The sequence below is a fragment of the Ochotona princeps genome, chromosome 7, assembly GCF_030435755.1.
Source record: "Ochotona princeps isolate mOchPri1 chromosome 7, mOchPri1.hap1, whole genome shotgun sequence".
NCBI lineage: Eukaryota > Metazoa > Chordata > Mammalia > Lagomorpha > Ochotonidae > Ochotona > Ochotona princeps.
The window spans coordinates 33638246-33661852 of record NC_080838.1 but is presented as its reverse complement, the minus strand read 5'-3'; the positions used below and the strand labels follow the sequence as shown (position 1 = coordinate 33661852).

General features: G+C 42.9%; 1 protein-coding gene across 3 annotated transcripts; it reads left to right on the top strand.

Annotated features, from left to right (window-relative positions):
• Window positions 1-643: 643 nt before the first annotated feature.
• On the top strand, window positions 644-20936 carry METTL14 (methyltransferase 14, N6-adenosine-methyltransferase subunit). Of its 3 annotated transcripts, none has more exons than XM_058666916.1 (11): window positions 644-810; window positions 6276-6364; window positions 7170-7204; window positions 8979-9059; window positions 9399-9486; window positions 10225-10315; window positions 12026-12167; window positions 14918-15010; window positions 17893-18009; window positions 19192-19402; window positions 20572-20936. In XM_058666916.1, the coding sequence occupies exons 3-11, from the start codon at window positions 7178-7180 to the stop codon at window positions 20874-20876; spliced, it is 1155 nt and encodes a 384-aa protein (XP_058522899.1). In that variant the 5' UTR covers window positions 644-810; window positions 6276-6364; window positions 7170-7177; the 3' UTR covers window positions 20877-20936. The 3 variants fall into 3 exon arrangements, with proteins under 3 accessions (XP_058522899.1, XP_058522901.1, XP_058522900.1); XM_058666918.1 differs by having other exon boundaries at window positions 7170-7257; XM_058666917.1 differs by lacking the exon at window positions 7170-7204.
• The last annotated feature ends 2671 nt before the right edge of the window (window positions 20937-23607 follow it).

The following is a 23607-nucleotide window of genomic DNA, read 5'->3' as shown; positions in this document are numbered from 1 at the left end:
ACTGGTAAATAGTTTAAATCAGTATAGTACCCAAATAAGCAACAGGTACGATCTTCAGGTTTTTATTTTTTTGTGAAATACAGACACACACATTCTCACAGATGGCTAAATGCCTACAACACACACGTGTAGGCTTGGCTGCAGTCAAGGTCTGGCAACTCCATCCGCATCTCTCCCACTGATGGAGTTCTCACCATTTGCAGAAAGCTGATCTCAGAAGGGCAGTTGGGATTCCAACCCAAGCTCCGTAATGTACAATGCGGCTGTCCCAAATGCAATCTTTCAAATGATTAAACGCACCTTAAGTAAAAAAAAGGGGGGGGGCGGGCATCTGTCGAGCTCGAAAACGTCAGGATTGTTATGGAGGGAATGAATGGGAAGCGAGTCGACATTTCAGAGCAGTACGGGTAAACCACGCAAATGTGACAAACTACCAGAGGAGCGACAGGCCAGGAAAGTCTCCACTCGGGATCAGCCCACAGCTCCCGGCGCTTCCGCCCCGCCCCCGGAGGCCTCAAGGCTGCACGCCAGTCAAACGCCGCGAGGCCGCTCATTGGGTCCCTTCCAACGGGCGTCCAATCGCAGGCGTCCGACAGGAGACGCTCACTCGGTGCGCCGGAAGTGCCCACCCGGGACCCGCTTTCCTGTTGCGTGTCGCAGACCGTGTCTCCCTGAAAAGTGTGCTGTGGTGACTGACCAGCTTGGGCAGCGGGTTGGCTGCAGAGGGACGAGTGAAAGACCGACATGGACAGCCGCTTGCAGGAGATCCGCGAGCGGCAGAAGCTAAGGCGACAGCTCCTCGCACAGCAGGTGCGCCCGGGTGCGCGGCCGCCCTTTTCCTCCCGCTGCCCACACTTCTCGGGCCTCTCTGTCCCCTTTTGAGGTCGCCCCGGGCCCGCCGGCTCGGCGTCCAGCTCCGTGTGCTGCTGCATGGGACGGGGCTCCCGGAGGAGGACGCGGGACGTTGGCCCAGTCGCCGCAAGTCGTCGCGGCCCCGGCGACTCGCCCCGCAGGTGTCCACGATCCGTGCCCTTGCCCTCAGGGGTTTCTCTAGGAACGTTTCTCGTGTTAAGTAGCGGTGACGTTTGAGATGCCGCGTCCTGCGTGGGCACAGTGGCCTCCTCTTCCACAGCTGGTATGGGCATTTAGTCGCAATCACCTCTTGGAATGCAGGTTATTTCCATCCTCATCTCTGCAATGATGGACTGTTACTTTAGAGGTTAGTTAGGTCATCATAGCCCGGGGCACTCACCCCTCTGCGTTTTTTTCAACAAAGCTGACCTTGGTTTTTTTTTTTTTTTTTTAAGTAAGTGGGTATCTGCATTCTGCCCTCTTTTATGATCTGAGACCAGATTTGTGGCATCCTGCTGAAATCAGATCTGTCCCTTGTGCCGGAGGTAGTGCCCTGTTGGACAAACCAGTTTTCCTTTTAGGCGACTTTTGTTTTAATTCTTTTTAGCGACTTTTTTATTATGTTATCTTCAAAAATGTTTAGTAGCTCTTTTTTTTTTTTTTTTTTTTTGCCACCAAGTGTTTCACGGACACATTTTGAACTTAAATCTTCACTGGACTTGAAATACCTTCGTGGAATGACTTTTCAGTTTACACTTAAGAAAAGTACTGGCACTCCAGTAGGTGCTGACGATCCAGCTACAAATAATAGGTGTTTTTACCATCAAGTGTATTAGGTTGAATATTGCCATTCATTCAGTCTCTTCTTGAAACATGCAAGTTAGGTGATGAGAATTTAGAGGTGAGAAGGTCATGGCATGGGTCAGTTTGCAGAATTATGCTTTAGGCCTTTCTGCGTACTTTCTGGAACTCCTCCCTGTGTCCTGGTTCCTCCTGGGTGCAGACCACTCACTGAGGAAGCGACCAGTTCCAGCCTTTCGCTTGTTTTTCCCTGTGTGAACATGACAGGTTCATTTATTCACTCTCCAGGATATTATTTTTATAGAATATACCTTTTGGAGCCCAGCGGCGTGGCCTAGCGGCTAAAGTCCTCGCCTTGAACGCCCCAGAATCCCATATGGGCGCCGGTTCTAATCCCGGAAGCTCCACTTCCCATCCAGCTCCCTGCTTGTGGCCTGGGAAGGCAGTTGAGGACGGCCCAAAGCTTTGGGACCCTGCACCCGCGTGGGAGACCCGGAAGAGGTTCCTGGTTCCCAGCATCGGCATAGCACCGGCCCGTTGCGGCTCACTTGGGGAGTGAATCATCGGATGGAAGATCTTCCTCTCTGTCTCTTCTCCTCTCTGTATATCCGGCTTTCTAATAATAATAAAATCCTTAAAAAAAAAAAAAAAAAGAATATACCTTTTGGTGTTCAGAATTGCCCTTCTTCCCTTCTGACTTCCATCTCTCCACTTGGCACAATCTACAATTTAGTGATGAAACCTATGTTAATTCAGGTTTACGCTCTTTGTTGTGTTTAAAATAATTTTTATTTTTATTGGAAAGTCAGATACACAGAGAGAAGAGTCAAAGACAAAGGCCAGAACTGAGTGAATCTGAAGCCAGGAGCCAGGAGCTTTGTCTGGGTCTCCCACTTGGTTGCAGGATCCTAAGGCTTTGGGCTGTCGTCCAATGCTTTCCCAGGCCAGAAACAGGAAGCTGGATCGGAAGTGGGCTGCTGGGATTAGAACCAGCGCCCACATGGGATCCTGGTGCGTTCAAGGCGAGGACTTTAGCCACTAGGCTACCACCCTGAGCCCTATGCTTTCTTGATTCTACTTCCTGTTAATCCTTCCACTAGTGATTATTGCATTTGATTCCTGTCGGATCACTCTAACTCAGATTATTTCTTGCACAAAGTAAGTGTTTTGTTTGTTTGTTTTTTAAATTCTGTTTACTTATTTGAAAGGCAGAGAGAGTTAGAGAAAAGAAAGGGAGAGACAGGGAAAAAGAGATCTTCCATCCGCGGGTTCATATCCCAAATGACTACAACAACTAAGGCTGGGCCAGGCTGAAACGAGGAGCTACAACATTCTTTCTGGTCTCTCACATGGGTGCAGGGGCCTAAGCACTTGGGCCATCCTCTGCTGCTCTTCCAGGTTCTTTAGCAGGAATTCCTTTGGAAGAGGAGCAGCCAGGACTTGAACTGGTGTCCATATGGCATGCCTGCACTGCAGATGGTCACAATTCTGGCCCTATAAAGTAAGCTTTTAGTGAACATTTGTTAATTGACAAAATACTTGAGTATAGCAATGTGCGTGTCTTACCCGGTTTGTTTTTGTCTGTTGGGTGAGTAAGTTGGATGCAGTAACTCCCAGATAATGCTGTTGGTTGACTAGCGGTTTATTCCTACTAAGAAAATGACTTATTTATTTATTCACTTGCAAGGCAGGGTGACAGAGAAAGGGAGACGAGGATCTGCCATCTGCTGCAGCAGCCCAGGCTGAGGCTGCAGCAGGAGCCAGAGCTCCGTGCAGGTCTCCCACAAGGCTTGAGGCCGTCATCTGCTGCCTTCCAGGGTGCCTTAAGAGGAAGCTGGATTGGAAGCCAATCTACAGGGTCCTGAACCACCGGTCTTTTACGAGATACTAGCATTGCAAGTGGGAACTTAACCTACTGAACGCACCACATCAGCCCTGTTATTTTAACTTGCAGCTTTGTTCCAAAAAATTAGATACATCTGCCCTATGAAACACCACATTTTTATAATTATTAAAATAATGTATTTAGTTAGTTCCACCGTAATGGAACTGCCTTTTCCAGTCAGTTCACAATTATCATAAGTTGTTACAGAGTAGTGGCAAGGATGTCCAGGTCCTGTATTGGAGTGCCTGAGTTTGATTCCTGACTCTGACTCTTTAACTCTGGCTTCCTGCTGATGTAGACCTGGGAAGCAGCAGTGATAACTCAAGTGGTTGGACTTCTGCGGGCCATGTCAGCAGGGTTGAATCCCTGGCTCCCAGTGCAAGCTTGAGCCAGGCCTGGGCACTGGGGGCATTTAGAAGTAAAACGATAGAGAGCTGGAACTGTACTTCCTCTGTATTTCCTGCCTCGTAAATAAATTAAAACACTGAATTTTTTTTTTTTTAACCTTAAAGCAGTTCTCTGGTCATACATTGTATGCTAGTTTAGCATTTATGTCTGAGTTAGGCTGCAGAACATATATAACAGAGCAGACATGGTTGGGGAGTTGAGAGTTTATTGGAAGGAAGTGAACAAAAACGAACTGGTAAAACAATTGAATTACAAGTGAAGAATTGGAAGTTGTCATAGAAATTATTGAAAAAGTAACACAAATAGAAAAGAAAAGATAAACTAATAAAAATGGTATCAAGCAATGAAGTACTTTTTTAAAAAGCTGCAAAAAGTTGAATGAAAGGGGCTGCCTAACCTCATATACTAGCCATGGAGGAATTATCTTTGAAGAAATAAATTGCCCTTACCTGAGATATAAGAAAAAATAGACATAGGAAAAAAGTTGGGAAGCCTTCCAGTGGTAGCAATAGATGTGTTGTCTGCTGAGGGAAGAAAAGAAAAAGGAAGAACTTAGGGAGCAGTTGAAGTTCAGTTGAAGTCCATTAGAAGGGATTTGTCACTGGACAGCACGGAGGTGAGTCACTGGAAGTGAGGATACCTGTCCAGCCTGGTAGCTTGAGCATGTCTTCACCCTGCGCCCGAGCCAAAGGCTGTTCAGTGCAGATGCTTCAGGCCTTTCTTGTGCTTAAAATTGTTCCTCTCAGCACCTTTGAATGACATTATACCTTGCTTGGTTTGGCTTCAAAAGTTTTCCATAAATTGTTCCTACTCTACTTAGCCAATTTTTTTTTTACCATAACTTATTTGTATTAGTTGTATTTTGCAAAATTTCTCCGATTACCAAATTGTCATTATCATTTTGTTACTGTTGAAAAAGTTAGCTTAAGACAAATAAAAAAAATTTAAAAATAAACCTTGATTTTTGGTAGATCACAGGCTAAAGAAAAGTATATGAGTAGAAGAATCCTTTGTAAATACTGCGCCTTCTTTGGTTGCTATTACTGTTTTTTTTTTTTTTTTTTTTTAAGATTTATTCATTTTATTACAGCCAGATATACATAGAGGAGGAGAGACAGAGAGGAAGATCTTCCGTCCGGTGATTCACTCCCCAAGTGAGCCGCAACGGGCCAGTGCGCACCGATCCGAAGCCGGGAACCAGGAACCTCTTCCGGGTCTCCCACGCGGGTGCAGGGTCCCAATGCATTGGGCCGTCCTCGACTGCTTTCCCAGGCCACAAGCAGGGAGCTGGATGGAAAGTGGAGCTTCCGGGATTAGAACCGGCGCCCATATGGGATCCCGGGGCTTTCAAGGCGAGGACTTTAGCCACCGGGCCTGCTATTACTGTTTTGTTTTTTTTTTTAATATATATTTATTTATAATATATTTAAAGATATATTTATATTTGTATATATACAACTCAGCTGCTGTAAATAAAAAGCAGAGGAAACAACTAGCAGCATAAATAAATTTCTAACGAATTTATTTTTATGAATTATGGGACCAAGGCAAGGAGCAGCCCAGACCATGGCAAGTCACAGTACCTGCAGCTTTTGTGTGGCTCAGGTCTGGGGGCAGGCCAGGTTGGGCCAGTTTATAATACCTACTGGCAGATCTGAGAACCAGGATGATGTGCAGGACAGACTGGGTCTGGCCGCAGCACCAGACAGTTCACATTAGAGTCTGGACTGGGGGCTGACTGTACCAGGTTGAGTGGCAATTCCCACCAGCAAGAACTGGAAGGGGAAGAGACCAGGCAGAGCCAGGCTGCAGCACCCACCGCCAAATGCCAAGATGAGACAGGCCATGCCAAACTGGGCTGCAGCACCCACCAGAACAGGTAAGACGAGGAGGTGAACCCAGTAGGGGAGTAATGAAAACGTTCCTGCTGGGCCACTGCTCCTGCTGGTGAGTGTGAAAGCTGGGACTGGGGGCAGACTAGGGCTAACAGGGCTATAACACCTGCTGGCCTACATGTGAATTAGATTGGGGCTATTACTGTTAAATCATGTTTTATCACTTACTTTATGTTAGAAAATAAGCTAAGGCTAAGTGTATTTATTTCAAATATAACTGAATACATACAATGCTTTTCTGCTGTTAAAATTATTCATAATTAAAATGATTTTGCCGCAAGCTATTTGCAGTTTGTCTTGCAAGTTAATTAATTGATCTGTTTGCTCTGTGAGTTGTTTTTGCTTTTTTAACTACTTGATACATGAAATGCTGGTATAGATGCCTGGAAATGTTTTTCAGTGCAGTGTAATTTTTTTTTTCCTCTTTTTTTCAGTTGGGAGCAGAAAGTGCTGACAGCATTGGTGCTGTGCTCAACAGCAAGGAAGAGCAGAGAGAAATTGCTGAAACAAGAGAAACTTGCAGGTCAGTCACAGAATTGTTCCTTTTTTTTCTTTTGTCGATGTATTAGTATTTTGAAAAGATCATTGTTTTAATAAATATGGTATGATCGGCCTGGTGGCGTGGCCTAGCGGCTAAGGTCCTCACCTTGAACACATCGGGATTCCATATGAGCGCTGGTTCTAATCCCAGCAGCTCCACTTCCCACCTAGCTCCCTGCTTGTGATATGTGAAAGCAGTGGAGGATGGCCCAAAGCCTCGGGACCCTGAACCCACATGGGAGACCCAGAAGAAGCTCCTGGCTCCTGGCTCTGGATCGGCTCAGGCTTGGCTTTTGTGACCACTTGGGGAGTGAACCAGAGGATCGAAGATCTTTCTCTTTGTTTCTCCTCTTTGTAAATTGAATGTACCTTTCAAATAAAAATTAATAAGTCTTTAAAAGAAAAGTAATAAGTTTTGGTATAGGAAATTGTTTCAGAATTTTGTCAGTATTCTAGCTATTAATCCGGATACTAATTTTGCTCAGCACAGATGAAATTCTATCTAATTGTATACAGAAGCATCTTGCATAATATAGGACTTTTTTTTGTAGTAATACGTCCCTTATAACAGCTTGTTTTCTCATTTGGTTGCTTTCTTGTAGAAGTACAGCATTACCAGTTAATAAGGTTTATGATTTTGGATGACTTATAAACTGGGTAAATAAGAACTTACTGCTGAATCTGGGAAAATTTGCATTTTTCTGCTGTTGTCTACTGTTTAGTATTAGTAGGATGTACATGCGTGCATCTGGTGTGTGTTTATGTGTGATAGTTATATTTTGTTTCAGGGCTTCCTATGACACCTCCACTCCCAGTGCAAAGCGTAAGTGCTTGGAAGAAGGAGAGACAGATGATGACAAAGTGGAAGAATATAAGGCAAGTAGAAAGTGGGATACCGTGATCAAGAAGAGATCCTGGGGGGCCCGGCAGTGTGGCCTAGTGGCTAAGGTCCTCGCCTTGAACGCCCCGGGATCCCATATGGGCGCCGGTTCTAATCCCAGCAGCTCCACTTCCCATGCAGCTCCCTGCTTGTGGCCTGGGAAGGCAGTCGAGGACGGCCCAATGCATTGGGACCCTGCAACCGCATAGGAGACCTGGAAGAGCTCCTGGCTCCTGGCTTCGGATCGGCACGCACCGACCCGTTGCGGCTCACTTGGGGAGTGAATCATCGGATGGAAGATCTTTCTCTCTGTCTCTCTCTCTCTCTGTATATCCGGCTTTCCAATAATAATAAATCTTAAAAAAAAAAAAAAGAAGAGATCCTGGTGCAGGTGTTAGGCATGGCTGTCCTGGTACTGTATGCCATGATCAAGTGCTCGGGTGGAGTTCCAGGCCTGCGCCTGGTTCCAGCTTCCTGCTGGGGTGTGCCCTGGGAGGCAGTGGGGATGTCCTCAGGAATTCGGCTTTGATCACCTGCGTGGGAGGCCTCGATTGAGTTCACGGCTTTTGGCATCTTCTCTCATCTGATGTGGGTGTCTGGGGAGTGAACAGTGAGTAGGAGCTTGCTGTCTGTCTCTTGCACTCTCTCGAATAGATTTTTACAAAGGAGTTGTTTATAATTAAAAAAAAAAATGAACAAATGATGGTCTAATCAGCAGAGTAGAACCATTTCTGACAGTTTGAAGGAAATCCAGTTTCCAAAGTTATAATTGCAGTATTTATTTGAAAAGAAAGTGTTACGGACCAAAACAACGTACCTCTATTTTTTCAGATTAATTGTTGAGTAACTGTGTTTACTAGAGATCATAAAGCATAGTTTCAGTATATCACTAGAAGTTCAGTGATGGCACGTAATGCTGCAAATAGTCTTGAGTGCTGTACTTCAAAGTATGCTAATATATAACTTCAATGTTTGTCTATTTTATTATGTTGATCCATATATAATTATAATCTCATATTTTTGACGAAAATAGTAATTTTGTATGATTCAATCTGAAAGAAATAAAATAAGCCCCCTAGAGATCATATCTTTCATGACTCAATCTAACTTCTTACATGCAGGTTGTTATCAATGAGATAATTGAGGCTTCACTAGTCAGTAGAGTGTTAGTAGATACAGGTATTTAATATTCATGGTAATGAAGTTTTTTTTTTTTAAATGTATTTATTTTATTGGAAAGGCAGATGTACAGAGAGGAGGACAGAGAGGAAGATCTTCTGTCCGATAATTCACTCCTCAAGTTAGCGGCAACGGCCGGTGCTGCGCTGATTTGAAGCCAAGAGCCAAGAATCTCTTTCCGGGTCTCCCACGCAGGTGCAGGGTCCCAAGGCCTCGGGCCGTCCTCGACTGCTTTCCCAGGCCACAAGCAGGGAGCTGGATGGGAAGTGGAGCTGCTGGGATTAGAACTGGCGACCATATGGTATGCTGGCATGTTCAAGGCAAGGACCTTAACCATTACGCTATCTCGCTGGGCCGAAGTTTTTATTTTATTGTAAACATCAGCCAGTTGGAACCAGTAAAAATAAAGCAAGACCCCAGGGTTTGGCTTTAATGTGTTTTGAAATAGTCATTCAGGGGTAGGAAAAGAAAACAGTGTTAATCAAGACACAATAGAGAGATAACCTCTAACCATTACATGTTTACATCATCTTTCAAGGATGAACTAGAAATGCAACAGGAGGAAGAAAATTTGCCATATGAAGAAGAGATTTACAAAGATTCTAGTACTTTCCTTAAGGTAACGTTAATGATTTTCACATCTTTTAATTCTTTCTATTTAAGCTCTGTATTGCCTAAAAAGATTTTAAATACTTGCCTTCAAGATCTTTTCAGTGATTGAGAGATCATTCTAATAAGATAAAAGTCATTATAAAACATTCATTTTATATTTGGCTATCTAAATTGAGTAATGGTGTATAAATAGCTGTTGATGAACAATGCAGCCATTTTTAGTTGTGTTTTCAATTTTTTAAAAATCTAAATTTCATATGGTTTCATGATTAAAAAAAAAAGTTTAAAGTTAATGCATTCACCCTTGGAGAGCGTGCTGTTCATTTCATTTTCTCTGTTGCTTTAGGGAACACAGAGCTTGAATCCCCACAATGACTATTGCCAACATTTTGTAGACACTGGACACAGGCCTCAGAATTTCATTAGGGATGTAGGTAAGTCACGTTTCCGTGGGATGTGCTATTGTTAGTTCTGGATTACACTGATATAGTTGATCCATTTTGTGTCTTATTTCTAACCAAATTACTTTTTCCTAGCTTGACACCCTCTCTCTGTTCTCAGGGTATGCCTCCCTTTACCATAGCTGCGCTATTCTTTTATCTGTTTTTTTTTTTTTGTTCCTTTTGTAGCTCCAGTTTGGTTCTGTGCCTAGTCTTGTATTTTGAACGGCTTTATTGAGATAATTTGTATATGACTCAACTAATCCATTTAAAGACTATGGTTTGCTGGGTTTAGTATATCCACAGAGTAATGCAAATGAATATTTCATATAATATAAATACATATTAAGATTTATTTGTTTTTATTGGAAAGGCAGATATGCAGAGTGGAGGAGAGACAGAGAGGAAGATCTTCTGTCCTCTGATTACTCCCCAAGTAGCCACAATGGCCAGAGCTGAACTGATCTGAAGCCAGGAGCCAAGAGCCACTTCAGTGTCTCCCATGGTGGTGCAGGGTTCCAAGTCTTTGGGCCGTCCTTTGCTGCCTTCCCAGGAGCTGGATGGGAAGTGGGGCTGCCGGAACATGAGCCTGTGTCCATATGGGATCCCGGCACGTGCAAGGCGAGAACTTTAGCTGTGTGTTGATTGTATTGTTTTCTTGGGGAATATAATAACCTTTGAATATTAACTGTAGTTGCAATGAAATACTAATTGACACTTTGTTCCCCTCAGGGTTGGCTGATAGATTTGAAGAATACCCTAAGCTGAGGGAGCTCATCAGGCTGAAGGATGAGCTGATCGCCAAGTCTAACACGCCCCCCATGTAAGTGGTCTGCACTCACCTGCTCTCTGGGCCGAATCAGGCTTCAATGTTAGCTTCTCTTATATTTCTTTTCAGAATATGTTTAGCATCTGTGTAAGGTTCACACACTCAATTACATGACCTCTTCTGTATGATAAATTTGAAACTCTGGAGCTAGTGGGTGCTCACTGATATCTGTGTATGTGTATTTTCCAGATCATTAGCTTGAAGTACCGCTAAATATTTTTTTCTTCATAGAAAACCATTTAAGTTTCCACTGTTCTTGATGCTCTTTGTAATTTGTTTAAAGCATTTTAAATAACTTTGTCACAAATTTGTCAAAGAATGTTTAAAGAAGTCAGGTAAAGGAAAGAAAACAAAAATTAGTGATAATTTAGCATCCTGAAATACTATTTGTGACAATTTGGAATGTAATTTGAACCATGGGATGTTTTCCTCAGAAATATATGTAAGGTCCTTAAAATGATGGAATGTTTGTTTCACATGTAACTTATTTTCAATGCTTTCTATATTTAATGAAATGTAGCCTGTTAGTCATTAGAAAAACCTCAAACAAATCTCAATGTGTGGGGAAGTCTAAGTATACCTAAACTCGATGTATTTAAGGACACTTTTGGGGCAGGTACTTGGCCTGGTCAGTAAGCAGTTAGTTAGAAAGCCCTGTCTCACATCAGAGTGCCTGGGTTCAAGTCTCAGTCCCAGCTTCCTGCTGGCACAGACTCTGGGAACAGTAGGTGATGACTCAGGTAGCCTAGTCTCCTGTGCCACTGTGGCTGGTCCCAGCTTGTGCAGAATCTTTGGGTGTGGATCAAACCTCTCAAATAAAATACTTCCATGCTGTGTGAAAATATTTTTTCGTTAAAGGTTAGTAATGTTAAAAGACTATTAATTAAAATTTTTTTTTTTTTTGGGAAGCTGCCCATTCAGATGTGCCAATGAGAAGCTTCTTTTTTTTTTTTTTTTTTTTTTAAGATTTATTTATTTTTATTGGAAAGGCTGATATACAGAGAGGAGAGACAGAGAGGAAGATCTTCTGTCCGATGATTCACTCCCCAAGTGAGCGCAACGGCCGGTGCTATGCCGGTCAGAAGCCAGGAGCCAGGAACTTCTTCCAGGTCTCCCACACAGGTGCAGAGTCCCAAGGCTTTGGGCTGTCCTTGACTGCTTTCCCAGGCCACAAGCAGGGAGCTGGATGGGAAGTGGAGCTACCGGGACTAGAACCGGCTACCATATGGGATCCTGGCGCGTTTAAGGCGAGGACTTTAGCCACTAGGCCACGCCGCTGGGCCCTATTAATTAAAATTTATATTCATGAGTAAAACTGGTTAAAGAAACTGTATTTAGAAATGATTTTTTAGGAGGAAGTATTTGAAACAGAGAAATAGTCTTTGTGTTCTAACTAAACAGTTGAGGGGGAAAAGCAGTACAACATTTATTAGAAAACTAGAAAACAATAAAAAGAGGTTGCAAGACTCATGTCTTAATCTGAATTTTTGTTGTTAAGAGTATATGTGGGATATCCATGAGGAATCGGATGATGTTATCTTTGTAGTATTAAGACCAACTCCTAAGAGAGCACTGGAAGATGGCTTAATGTTTTTACTAAAGAAAGCAGACTTCTGTGAAAGGATACTTAGTAATTAGCTTGTGATTCTTTATGAATCATGTCACACTTGGAAATCTTCTCATTTTTATGTTTTAATCCAATAGGTACTTACAGGCAGATATAGAAGCATTTGACATCAGAGAACTAACCCCCAAATTTGATGTGATTCTTCTGGAACCTCCTTTAGAAGAATATTACAGAGAGACTGGTATCACTGCTAATGAGAAATGCTGGACTTGGGATGATGTACGATGAAACATTGCAATGAATCTGTTTTTCAAGTGAAAATGCTTATTTGATTAGAATGTGAGATTAAAATATTCCTACTTCTGTAGGGATTATAAATAACAAGATTATGGTATTATTGAAGGTGAAGGTTGAAGGTGCATTGACACATATTTAGTTGGATTCTTCTTGGTAGCTAACGTGTGTGCCAGTCAAGATTCGCAGTACCATTTAAGAGTCCGTGGATATATTGGTAGAGAAGCTTAAAAGCAGGCAGAATGACTGATGACTCATTCTGTATTTGATTAGTTCCAGTCAGTAGAAATGTGTTGTGTTCATCTGTATATGCACTTATGCATAAAACCGTAATTTATTTTTAAGGACTCTAACAGTGTAGATAAAAAGAATACATATATATGTTATCATTATAATGTAACTGTTCTGACAAAGTTATATTTTCCCAAATATATTAAAATAATAAATAAGCAAGCTAGTGAGTGCAGTTACAGCAATGCCTATTTTTACTGGCCAGTAACAAAAATAAGAAATATTTATTAGGTACCACTTGTGCTAGGTGTTGGATATTCAAAGAGGAGTGAGATTTAGTACTTACCACAAGTAGCATATGGTTTAAAGGGATTGGAGATTGACTGAAACCATAAGTTCCATTATAATTCTGTGGGTTTTATAATATCAAATTGAATAAGCTGATAAGAGAACAGTTGACCAAGTCTATGGAGAGTGGGGCATTTGAACATGGAGGATATGGCACTTACAGTAGAAGAGATTATCTGGAATTTGCCAGGGAAGGAGAAATGCGGGGCAGGGGTTGCAAGGAGAAGGAGCAGCAGGACAGATGGGTGAATGGCTGTAGAGGTAAACTACAACGTCTGGTCTGTCAGGCCAGCACAGGGTGGTCTGTAGAGACGTGCTGAAACACAGATTTGGATTCTTTTCAGCTCCTGTTTTAAGACCTTAGATCTTTTTCTGAACACATTAATCTGTCTTAAAAGTTGTCTTTGAAACCTTTGAAAGGTCTTTAATGTCTTTGAAAGGTTTTAACCGTTCAGTAAGGTGAGTGGATGCCAGACTAGAATGAAGGAAGCCTAGAGGTGGGAGAACAGTTAGAAACCATTTCCAGTAAGCTGGTTCTGAGATGAAGGGACTCTGAACTAGACTGTGTAGTAGTAGTAAGAATAGAAGCAAGGAGGATAAATCCAGCAGTGTTTATGAAATGGATCTGGTAGTTGGGATGAGAGGCAGAGTCAGCGATAACTGGAAATTCTGTTGGGGGTAACTGAAGGAGAGTGAATTGCTGAGGAGCAGGGTTAGAACAATTAGATGGTGTTAAATGTGTTCATTTTCAGGTTCTTGTGAGCCAGTCAAGCAGAAGAGGTAAGAAGAATATGATACTCAGGAACAGTTGGATCTCAAATAACAAATTTTAAAGAGTTAGCATATTAAACCCGGACAAGTAGCCTGAGGGACATGGGTAAAAATGTGAAAAAGACTGGGTTAGAGATGAAAGAGGAAGTGGAGAGCGTGAGTGTTCTGGAAACTAAAGAAAGGACATTTCGTGAAGTATGATCAGTGATAATCCAGGGCCGGGAGAGGGGTGAGGTGGGGAAAGGCCTGCCCCTGCAACCCCGCTGTGTGCTGAGAAACTGCTTGGAGTCCTGGTGCCCTCTGCGAGTTCCTTACAGTCACTGTTCTTTATAATATTTATCTTGAGGTTTACCTCCGCTTCCCCCTCTTTGGTATTTTTGCTATCAGCATTGGTATGCCTGGTACTTTATTTACATTTTTGATGGATCATTTTAAAATAGTTTTTGTCTTTCCTGTTTGGATGATCTGTGCTTATTTTTGGTACATCAAGTTATACACTGTATAGCATTCCCAAGGCTTACTGTTCTTGATATTTGTTGTTGATTTTTTCAGATGGTCCCTACAGGTTTACATGCCTTTCAGTACTATTACACATGTGTCTTAATGTGTGTTACTGGCATCAAATAAGTGACTTTTTTTCAAATTGAAAAATGCTGTGATTTTAGTTCCATCTGTAGTTTGGGTAGAAGTTAAGGTTTTCTTTGTAAATGAAACAAGCAGATTTTCACTTGAACGATGGTCACTAGAAGTTCTCTAAGGAAATGGGGAAGAATATCTTGCACATTGGTTATTTCTACACACATTTATGAGAGAATGTGGGACTCCTACAATGTAGAGACTTGATTGAGGAGCATTTTTTTTAAAAATGTAACACACTTTTTACTTACAAGGCAAACAATGATTATTTTGGCACTTCAGACTTAATTAGGATTAGATCCTAAACTGTTCTGTAAATACTTGTGATTATAGTCCTTCCTAAACATTTACTGTGATGTTTTAATTTTGTCCCTGACTTTGGGCTCGTTTCACCTCTTCTCATTTGTTTCTTTTTTCCATAAATGATAAAATGTTACTGTAGAATATATCAAGCTCCATCTTGTAAAATTCTGTAAATGGAAAAATAAACAAACATAAAATTCTGTGGAATTTTCTCTAAGCTGCATGTATGCATATGCAGATATGTATGTCATTTGTACCCATAAAAGAATAAAACAGTGGTAGAAAGGTAATATAAAAGGTAAAACTTGTTCTTATTACATTTTCTAGCAGAAATTAGTTAAAGAACACATTAGTAAGAATCTTGATAATCCTTGAGGTTGTTCTTTTGAATTTAGAATGAATGGGGAAACAATGGTTTTATGCAATTTTATTTTGTTTTCTTCTAGATTATGAAGTTAGAAATTGATGAGATTGCAGCCCCCAGATCATTTATATTTCTTTGGTGTGGTTCCGGGGAAGGATTGGACCTTGGCAGAGTGGTAAGATAATGTTATAAAGTTTAAATCCATGAGAAAACAGTAATGATGTGTTGCATAGTAAGTTTGAAGGTTAATGTCATTCAGTATTTTGCTTCTTGAATAGTTCTAAAGTATTCAGAAAAAAAACATTAAAAGAATATTGAAAAAAGCTGTTCTCTTCAGTCAGTTAACTAGCACTGAAAGTGGACTAAGTCCTTTCACAATAAAAATTATTGCAATTTGAAAAAGAAGTTTTGAGATTTGAAGCTAAATCATAGCACAATGAGCTGCTTCATGTCATTTTTTTTCTTAAAGATTTATTTATTATTGGAAAATCAGATTTACAGAGAGAAAGAGAGAAAGATCTTCCATTCATTGATTCACTCCCCAAATGGCTGCAATAGCCAGAATTCAGCTGATCCATAGCGAGGAGCTTCTTCCAGGTCTCCTATGTTGTTGTAGGGTCGCAAGGCTTTGGGCCATCCTCCACTGCTTTCCCAGGCCACAAGCAGGGAGCTGGATTGGAAGTGGGGCAACCAGGACACAAACTCGCAACTCATAGGGAATGCAGTGCTTGGAGGTGGAGGTTTAGCCAGTTGAGCGATCGGTCTGACACCCATCATGTCATGGTTCTTTATGAATGTCTGTGGAATGTTATTCTGAGTAGCATTGGTACTTGAATTTCAAATGAAATCACATCCAAATTGGAAAGCACATAGTTTAAATAAACAAATGACAGTGACAAGTTATAGCCCCTCAATTTATTTTAAATACTTAGATTTAGTTGTGTTTCAGTGCTGTGCTTGATCTTCCTTTCTTCTCTCCTTCCTGGGACATGTACTTCTTTTTTCCCCACTTTACCTGTCAGTTGGCTGGGAGTAGGAATTCCTGTCTTACTCCTGGCAGCTTGCCAGCACCTGTATCTACGCAGGCCCTGAAAATGCCACTTTGTGTGCTGGTTCTCTGGGGTTTGTTATAAGTTCGAGGATCACAGATTCTGGGACACTTCTCTATTTTCAGAATTCTATAAACATGCAAGGAGAGTTTTGCCCAGTAAAGAGATGTACATAACAATTTTAAGTTTGGACTTTTTGCTTTTTATCAGCATTAAATATGAAAAACGGTTTATAGGCTCTCATCTGAAAAGTTGTTAGGGATTTTCAACAGTAGTTAGTTTTGTCGAGGTAAGAAATTGGAATGGCAGAAATCCAGTTGTCTTGTGCATTCTTTTGTGATGAGAGAGGATCTGATGTCTGTTATTGACATTAGAAGGTAATACATATTGAGAATCCCGTGGGACCAGAAATGTTTAAGATTTTGGAGATTTGGGGTTTTAAAATGTTTCCATAGGCTTTAGCAGTTGAATGGCTCAAGTCCAAAATCTGAAATGCTACAAAATCTAAAGCATTTTGAGAGTTCTCCTAGCATTCAAAGAATTTCAGTGTTTGGAACATTTTGGATCTCACATTTATGTATTAGTGATACCCAATTTATATTAAAGAGTTTTGATAGGATGAAATCCTGTTTTGATGTTTTGCTTAGATTTGTTTATTTTTATTGGAAAGGCAGATTTACAGAGAAGGAGAGACAAAAAAATCTTTCATCTGTTGCTTTACTCTCCAAGTGGCTGCAATGGCTGGAGCAGAGCTGATCCAAAGCCAGGAGCTAGGGGCTTCTTCTGGGTTCCCCATGTGGCTTCAGGGTCCCAAGGCTTTGGGCCATGCTTCACTCACTGCTTCTCCTGGCCACAAGCAGGGAGTTTGATGGGAAGTGGAGCAGATGGGACATGATCCGGTGCCAATATGCGATGTGGGCGCTTGTAAGGGGAGGATTTAGCTAATTGAGCCATTGTGTCAGGCACCCTATTATTTGATATTTAGCTATATATAGGATACAAACATCCAAAAGATATATGAGGAGAGTTGTTTATTATGAGGGAAATGTTTATTATGTAAAGAAAAAAAATATATGCCAGGGTTTCAAAATGTTTTGCACCAAAATAAACTTTTTTTTTTTTTAGTTCTGTCTACAGATTTTTTCCCCCAGGTACTCTCATATATGTATTCTAATTTAATTGTACACATTTATGTTTTGAGGCTAATTTAATTTGATTTGAAAGAGTGATAAGAGAAAGGGAGAAATAAGACAAAGGGATCTGCCATCCTCTGGTTCATTTCCCAGATGCCCACAGTAGTGAACTCTGGGCCAGCCTGAAGCCCAAAGACATCCATTGAGGTCTTTCACGTAGGGTGGCAGGAATGGAAGCATTCGGGCCATCATTTGCTACCTGCCAGGTGCACTAGCAGGAAACTGAATCAGAGGCAGGACTCAAGCCTAGGCACTCTGATACATGATACAGCTGTGCCCACGCAGCAGCTTAACGTGCACACCACACTACCTGTCTTGTGACTATTTAAAGGCTGGCATTTCTTAGATTTCTCCACTAAAACAAAATCATTGCGACACTTAGGAATTTACTGCCTTCAATCTCAAAAGTTTTTAAATTGGGCCTCCAGCACAGTAGCCTAGTGGCTAAAGTCCTTGCCTTGCATGTGCCAGGATCCCATATGGGCACAGGTTCTAATCCCAGCATCCCTGCATCCCATCCAGCTCTCTGATTGTGTCCTGGGAAAGCAGTTGGGAACAGCCCAAAGCCTTGGGACCCTGCACCCATGTGGGAGACCAGAAGAAGCTCCTGGCTCCTGGCCTCAGATCAGCTCAGCTTTGGCTGTTGTGGCCACTTGGAGAGTGAATCAACAGATGGAAGATCTTCTCCATCTCTCCTCCTCTCTGTAAATCTGACTTTCCAAAAAAATTTTTTTTAAAAAAAGTTTTTTAATGCTGGTAGGCTATTTGAAGCTTGTTTAAGCAGTTCTTTTAAATTTTAAAAAAATTATTTTTAGTGTTTACGCAAGTGGGGTTACAGAAGATGTGAAGATATTTGTTGGATTAAAACCAATAAAAACAATCCTGGGAAAACTAAGACTTTAGACCCGAAGGCCGTCTTCCAGAGAACAAAGGTATTGCCTTCTTTATTTTGTTTTTCTTATCCCTGTTATTTCCTCTCATACTTTTCCAAGTGTCTATAAATTGTCCAGTTACTTTTGTGGAGTAGTCATTTTCTTAAGAGTTGTAAAAATGGCATTGACTGTTACAGGAATCCATGCACGTTGATTTGAAAAGGCTTTATTCAGGATCTTGGATCAGTGTCTATCAGTGTCACCATGCTGTATATTCCTGCTCGTCCCAGGCTGCTGTACTAACACGTGACATAGGGGCTTTTAACACTTTGGCACTGAGAATTTTACTTTTGCTAGGCTCAGAAAGAAGAGATGAAAGCAGAATTCATAGCTGGCCAGTTTAGAGACCTATTTCTCTTTTTGATTCCTACTCAATAACCCCTGAGAACTTTTCCGTTGCTAGTATCAGGCTTTAACAGTTTACTCTGTAGTGAGCTGCTGGTGGGAGCATCTTTCTTGTTCAGACTGTCAGGGAGGATTTATTCCCACTTAAAGCTTCCATAAAATTCCAGAAGAGCAGGATCTGAGGAGCTTCTGGACTGGTAAACCTGTGGCATTGCAGGGAGGATGGCTCTCGGGCTCTCCTCCCCCACTGTCCTACTCTGTCCCAAGTATCTCTCCCATCTGGTGAATCCTGAGTGGATTTATAGCTGTTTATACTAGACAGGCACTAACAATTAGAGCACTTTCCTGAATTCCCTGAGCCACTCTAGCAAGTGGTGAAGCTTGAGGGACAGGGAACAGGTCATTGGACATTGATTGAAAGGCTACCAGTCAAAAGCACTGTGACAGCTCGGACTTGGGGTGCGTATCTAGACTTGGGGCTAGTCCTGTGGGACTGAGTCCTTAGCCTGTGAGGTCCTCGGTAACCAGGTGTAGATTGTGTCAGAATTGAGCTAAATTCTGGTGTCTGAGAAATAGTAGAGAATGACTTGGTGGGTGAGAAAGTCCTCCCCCCCCCCCCCCCGGGTGTGCTGCTGTTGAGTGCGACTGTGCAGCTTTCCTGTTTGTCCAGTAGTCTTCCTATACCGAGAGCTACAGGCTTGCTGCCTGCAGGTTTGTGCCCACAAAACTGCATCCCAAGGATTCAGAAGATGGAGGAGTGTTTGGAATGGAGGCAATCAGACGTGTGAAATATGACAGGGCTGTTGCTAAGAAGTTGATTGTTCTGCTCTTCTTCAGGAACACTGCCTAATGGGGATCAAAGGAACGGTAAAGCGTAGCACAGATGGGGACTTCATCCACGCCAATGTTGACATTGACCTGATTATCACAGAGGAACCCGAAATTGGCAACATAGAAAAACCTGTAGAAATTTTTCATATAATTGAGCACTTCTGTCTTGGTAGAAGACGCCTTCATCTGTTTGGAAGAGATAGTACAATTCGACCAGGTACCACTTCAGTTTCAACAACATTATTAATCTTTGAAGTATTAACAAATAAGATATAATAATGTTGTTTTATATATTTGTATCATATTTGTTTGGAAGGCAGAGTTACTCAGTGAGTGAGAGACAGAGAGAGATTGATCTTCACCTGCTGGTTCACTCCCCAAATAGCCAGAGCTGGGCTGGTGGGAAACCAAGAGTCAGGAGCTTACTCTGGGTGTCCACGCGGGTACAGGGTCCCAAGGCTTTGGGCCATCCTTCACTGCTATACGTGGGCCCAATCAGGGAGCTGAATGGGAAGTGGAGCAGCCGGGACTTAAATTGGTGCCCATGTTGGATGCTGGCACCACAGGCGGCTGCTTTATCCATGACACCATATTGCCAGTCTCTTGTATCCTTTTTTTTGTTTTATGTCAAATATGAGCAGTGCTTGCTTTATAGCAAAATTGAGAGCAAGTTCCTGAGATATGCCATCCAAAAGTGGACCGGAATGTGGAACAACGGGTTCTGTGACCGCTGCTCCAAGAGCCGGGGCTGTGCTGGCATCCCATATACTCTGCCTCTGTTGTCATTCCCACCCCCGGCCCTAACGGGATATTTCTCACAGCTGGGGAGCCTGCACTGACCCAAGTCTGCTTTCCATGAGGCTTCCCTCGTGGTGTGTGTCTGGAGGTTTGGACAGATGGGCCATGGCCTGCATGCCCCACTGCGGGCTCCCACAGTACTCCCGGTCCTGAGCACACCCCGTCTGCAGCTGTTCTCACCTGCAGTCCCTGGCACTCAGTCTTGTTACTGTCTCTGGAATTTTGCCTGTTCCAGAATCTCCCATGGTTGCACTCGTGCATAGGTAGTGCGTGTGGACTTTCTCCATCAGCCTCTTTCATTAGTCATTTGCCTTTAAGCTTGTTCCCTTGTCTTTTCATGGCTTGAAAGCTCCCTTTTGACTCATTCCAGTTTCTGGTTGTGGCCAGTTACCCACTTACCCAGTGAAGGATACCATTCTCTTGCTTCCCGGTTTTTGGAAGAAAACTAGTGTGAATCTCTCTAAGGTTTTTGTGTGGATCCAAGTTTTCAGCTCCTTTGGATAAAAACGATAGTGATTGCGGGAGTGCGGAGAAGGGATCATCAACAGAAGAGAGGTTCCCAAAAAACGTTTCTCTGCTGCATTTCAGGCTGGCTCACAGTTGGACCAACGCTGACCAACAGCAACTACAATGCAGAGACCTACGCGTCCTATTTCAGTGCCCCCAATTCCTATTTGACTGGATGCACAGAGGAAATTGAGAGACTGCGACCCAAATCTCCACCGCCCAAGTCTAAATCTGATCGGGGAGGTGGTGCTCCCAGGGGTGGTGGAAGGGGTGGGACATCTGCTGGCCGGGGGCGAGAGAGGAATCGCTCTAACTTCCGAGGGGAGCGAGGCGGCTTCCGAGGGGGCCGTGGAGGGGCGCACAGGGGCGGCTTTCCCCCTCGGTAGGCCAGGACACTGTCTCCTGAATGCCCTCCTGCCCTTGATTGCAGTTTAAATTTCTAGTGACAGACTTCCTTCAGAACTCCCTTCCAGTTTGCACTGTGTTTTCGGTTCTCTGAACGGCCAGCAATGTCTTTTCTCGGTTTCCCTCGGGGTTGTCACACCCTGGATTTGCTATGGATGGGGAGTGTGTCTATTAAGTTCACGTCATGGAACATAGTGGGACAACACAGATCGCTTCGTCTCCAGAGACTGAACTTGTTCTGACAGACTCTAACTGCAAGGACTTTGGCTTTTTGAAGTAGGTGACCAGGGAAGATGGTAGTAGGTGCTGTCTCCTGGGGGCTCCCGGAGCTGATCAGGACGGCCTTGGCTGGTGAAGCTGAGACAGGCGGCAAGCGGTGGTGTTCCCCTGAAGAGGCTGGAAAGACAGTGGACTTTTTCTTTTCCTTTCTTTCTTAAATCTTAAGTAAACTCAAAAGACAATTTGGGCACTGAAGAAATTGAGGGACTTTGAACAAAATCACCTCCTAAAATCTAAATCTGAAGGGGAGGTGAAGTTCTCGGGCCCCGGGTAAAGGAAAGTTAGAACTTAGTTGACAAATTTAATTTCCCCCTCTCCCACCTATCCCCGAATAAACCAGTGAAAAAGCTCAGCAGCAGCAGCATTTCAGCTGTGGAACCGTACGTTACTCAAGATGAGGCTTCCTAGGAAGCAAAGACAAACATCCAAGTACGAGAGTTCTGCTGTGAACCTGAACTTGGATTGACCCTCAGAGCAGGTTCATGCTCCTCAGCAGAAGTGTCAGAGGCAGCAACAGAGACAATTGGTTGGTTATCTGGTGCTTGGTTGAAACAGTTTGGCAAATTAAGTACTTGATGAGGCAACCCCATACATCTTTAAATTAACCTTGTTTTGGAAGAAACAGTAATATGCAGGCACTTACAGAAAGCCCTGAACTCAGAGTACAGTTTGGAAAATGGGAGTGAGCTTGCCATTTATTACTGCCATCTGGGAGCTGCTAAGGGGCCGGTTGTTCAGATCAGCTGGTTGTGTAAGACTCTGTGCTGTCATTTCTCTTTCTATATGGTAACTCATGTTTTAAAGGAATATGTGAATGAAATGATACCATTGCTGTTCTTGAAAAATGCATTTTTTATTTTGCTAGGATTTTTCTAATGAAAACTTAAAGCCTTGAAACTGGAAAGTTTTGTTTTGTTTGAGTAACCTTGCTGTTGTTGCACATGCAATCAAGCTAGGAGCAGACTCACCTTTGGGTCTCCAGTGCATTATTGTGCTCGTCCTGTTCTCCTAACTCCAATCAGGTCACATCATCAATAGTAGCACATAATAACAGTGTAGCGTTGGACACCTTAACAGCCCTTGATGACTGCTTTTTTAAAGTTTTTTAAAGATTATTTGGAAGGCAGAGTTAGAGGGAAAGAGAGGTCTTCCATCTGCTTGTTTGATTCCTAAACGATATCAAGAGCTGGGTGTGGCCCAGGCCAGAGCGAGGAGCCTCACCTGGATTGCCCATGTGGGTGGCAGGGGCCCGGTGTCTTGTTCTTTCCCAGGCCCTGGGTCAGAAGAACAACAGCTAGGACTGGAGCCCAGCATTGCAGGCGGTTACTTAACCCACTGTGCCACAGTGCTAGTTTCTAAAAGCCTGATGAATTTAATTTGAATTTAATTACAGAAAACATTGGACCAACACCTCTCTTGATACAGGGTCTCATGCTGTTTTTTTTTTTTTTTTTTTTTAAAGATTTATTTATTTTATTTTTATTACAAAGTCAGATATACTGAGAGGAGGAGAGATAGAGAGGAAGTGGAGCTGCCGGGATTAGAACCAGCAGCCATATGGGATCAAGGCGAGGACCTTAGCCACTAGGCCACACTGCCAAGCCCGTCTCATGCTGTTTTAAATATCAGCTATTGGGAATATCCTAGTAGCAGGAATAAGTATCGGAAGAGAGGAGCTGGAACAAAAGCTGGAGAGAGAGGTTCTAGCTGCCCACTGAAGGGCCATGAGCTGTGTCAGCTGAGGAGTAACACTGTTCCTCATGCTGGACTGCGCTGTGTGCCACACTTGAGTGGGGGAGGCAGGATCTGTGCATGTATTTATGAGATAACCCTGAAAAAAAGAAAGTTGGAAAAAAGAAAGCGCTAATGTAAGCCTGTCAGCTGACTCCTTCCCTGAATCTTCAGCGCCTTTCTGAGCAGGTCAGGATGGCCCCAGAAGCCGTTTGGGGTTCAAGCAGAAAGCTCGACCTGCCAGTGAAAGCTTCTGCTGCCTGGGCCTGCACTGACCGCCCTGCTGTGTGGGGCTCTCAGCACCTGCTTTCATCCTTTACTGTAGAAAGGCAGCGAGAGCGTGCTGTCTGATCCCCAGACACGTGGGCATGGGCAGTGCTCGCTAAGCAGTCCCTCACCTGCTGCTTGCCACATTTACAACAGCCTCTGTACAGTTCTCTGCTTTTCTGCTGATGTGTTGCTGCTGCAAAAGAGGACTATGTTATTCTCAAAGGGTTTTTTTTTTCCCCTTAATACAACGTTATTGGGGACAGTGTTGAGAGGCAGTACCAAAAGGAGAGTTTCCAAGGGAACAGTTTACTGCTTACACTGTTCTAACAAACAGAGCTGTTCATCCCCCTGCTTGGGGAAAGGTAAGCCTTTCCTCAGTGTCTCAGCAGAGGCCAGAATCCCCCTTAGACAGGAGACTGGGTCATTTCTGTT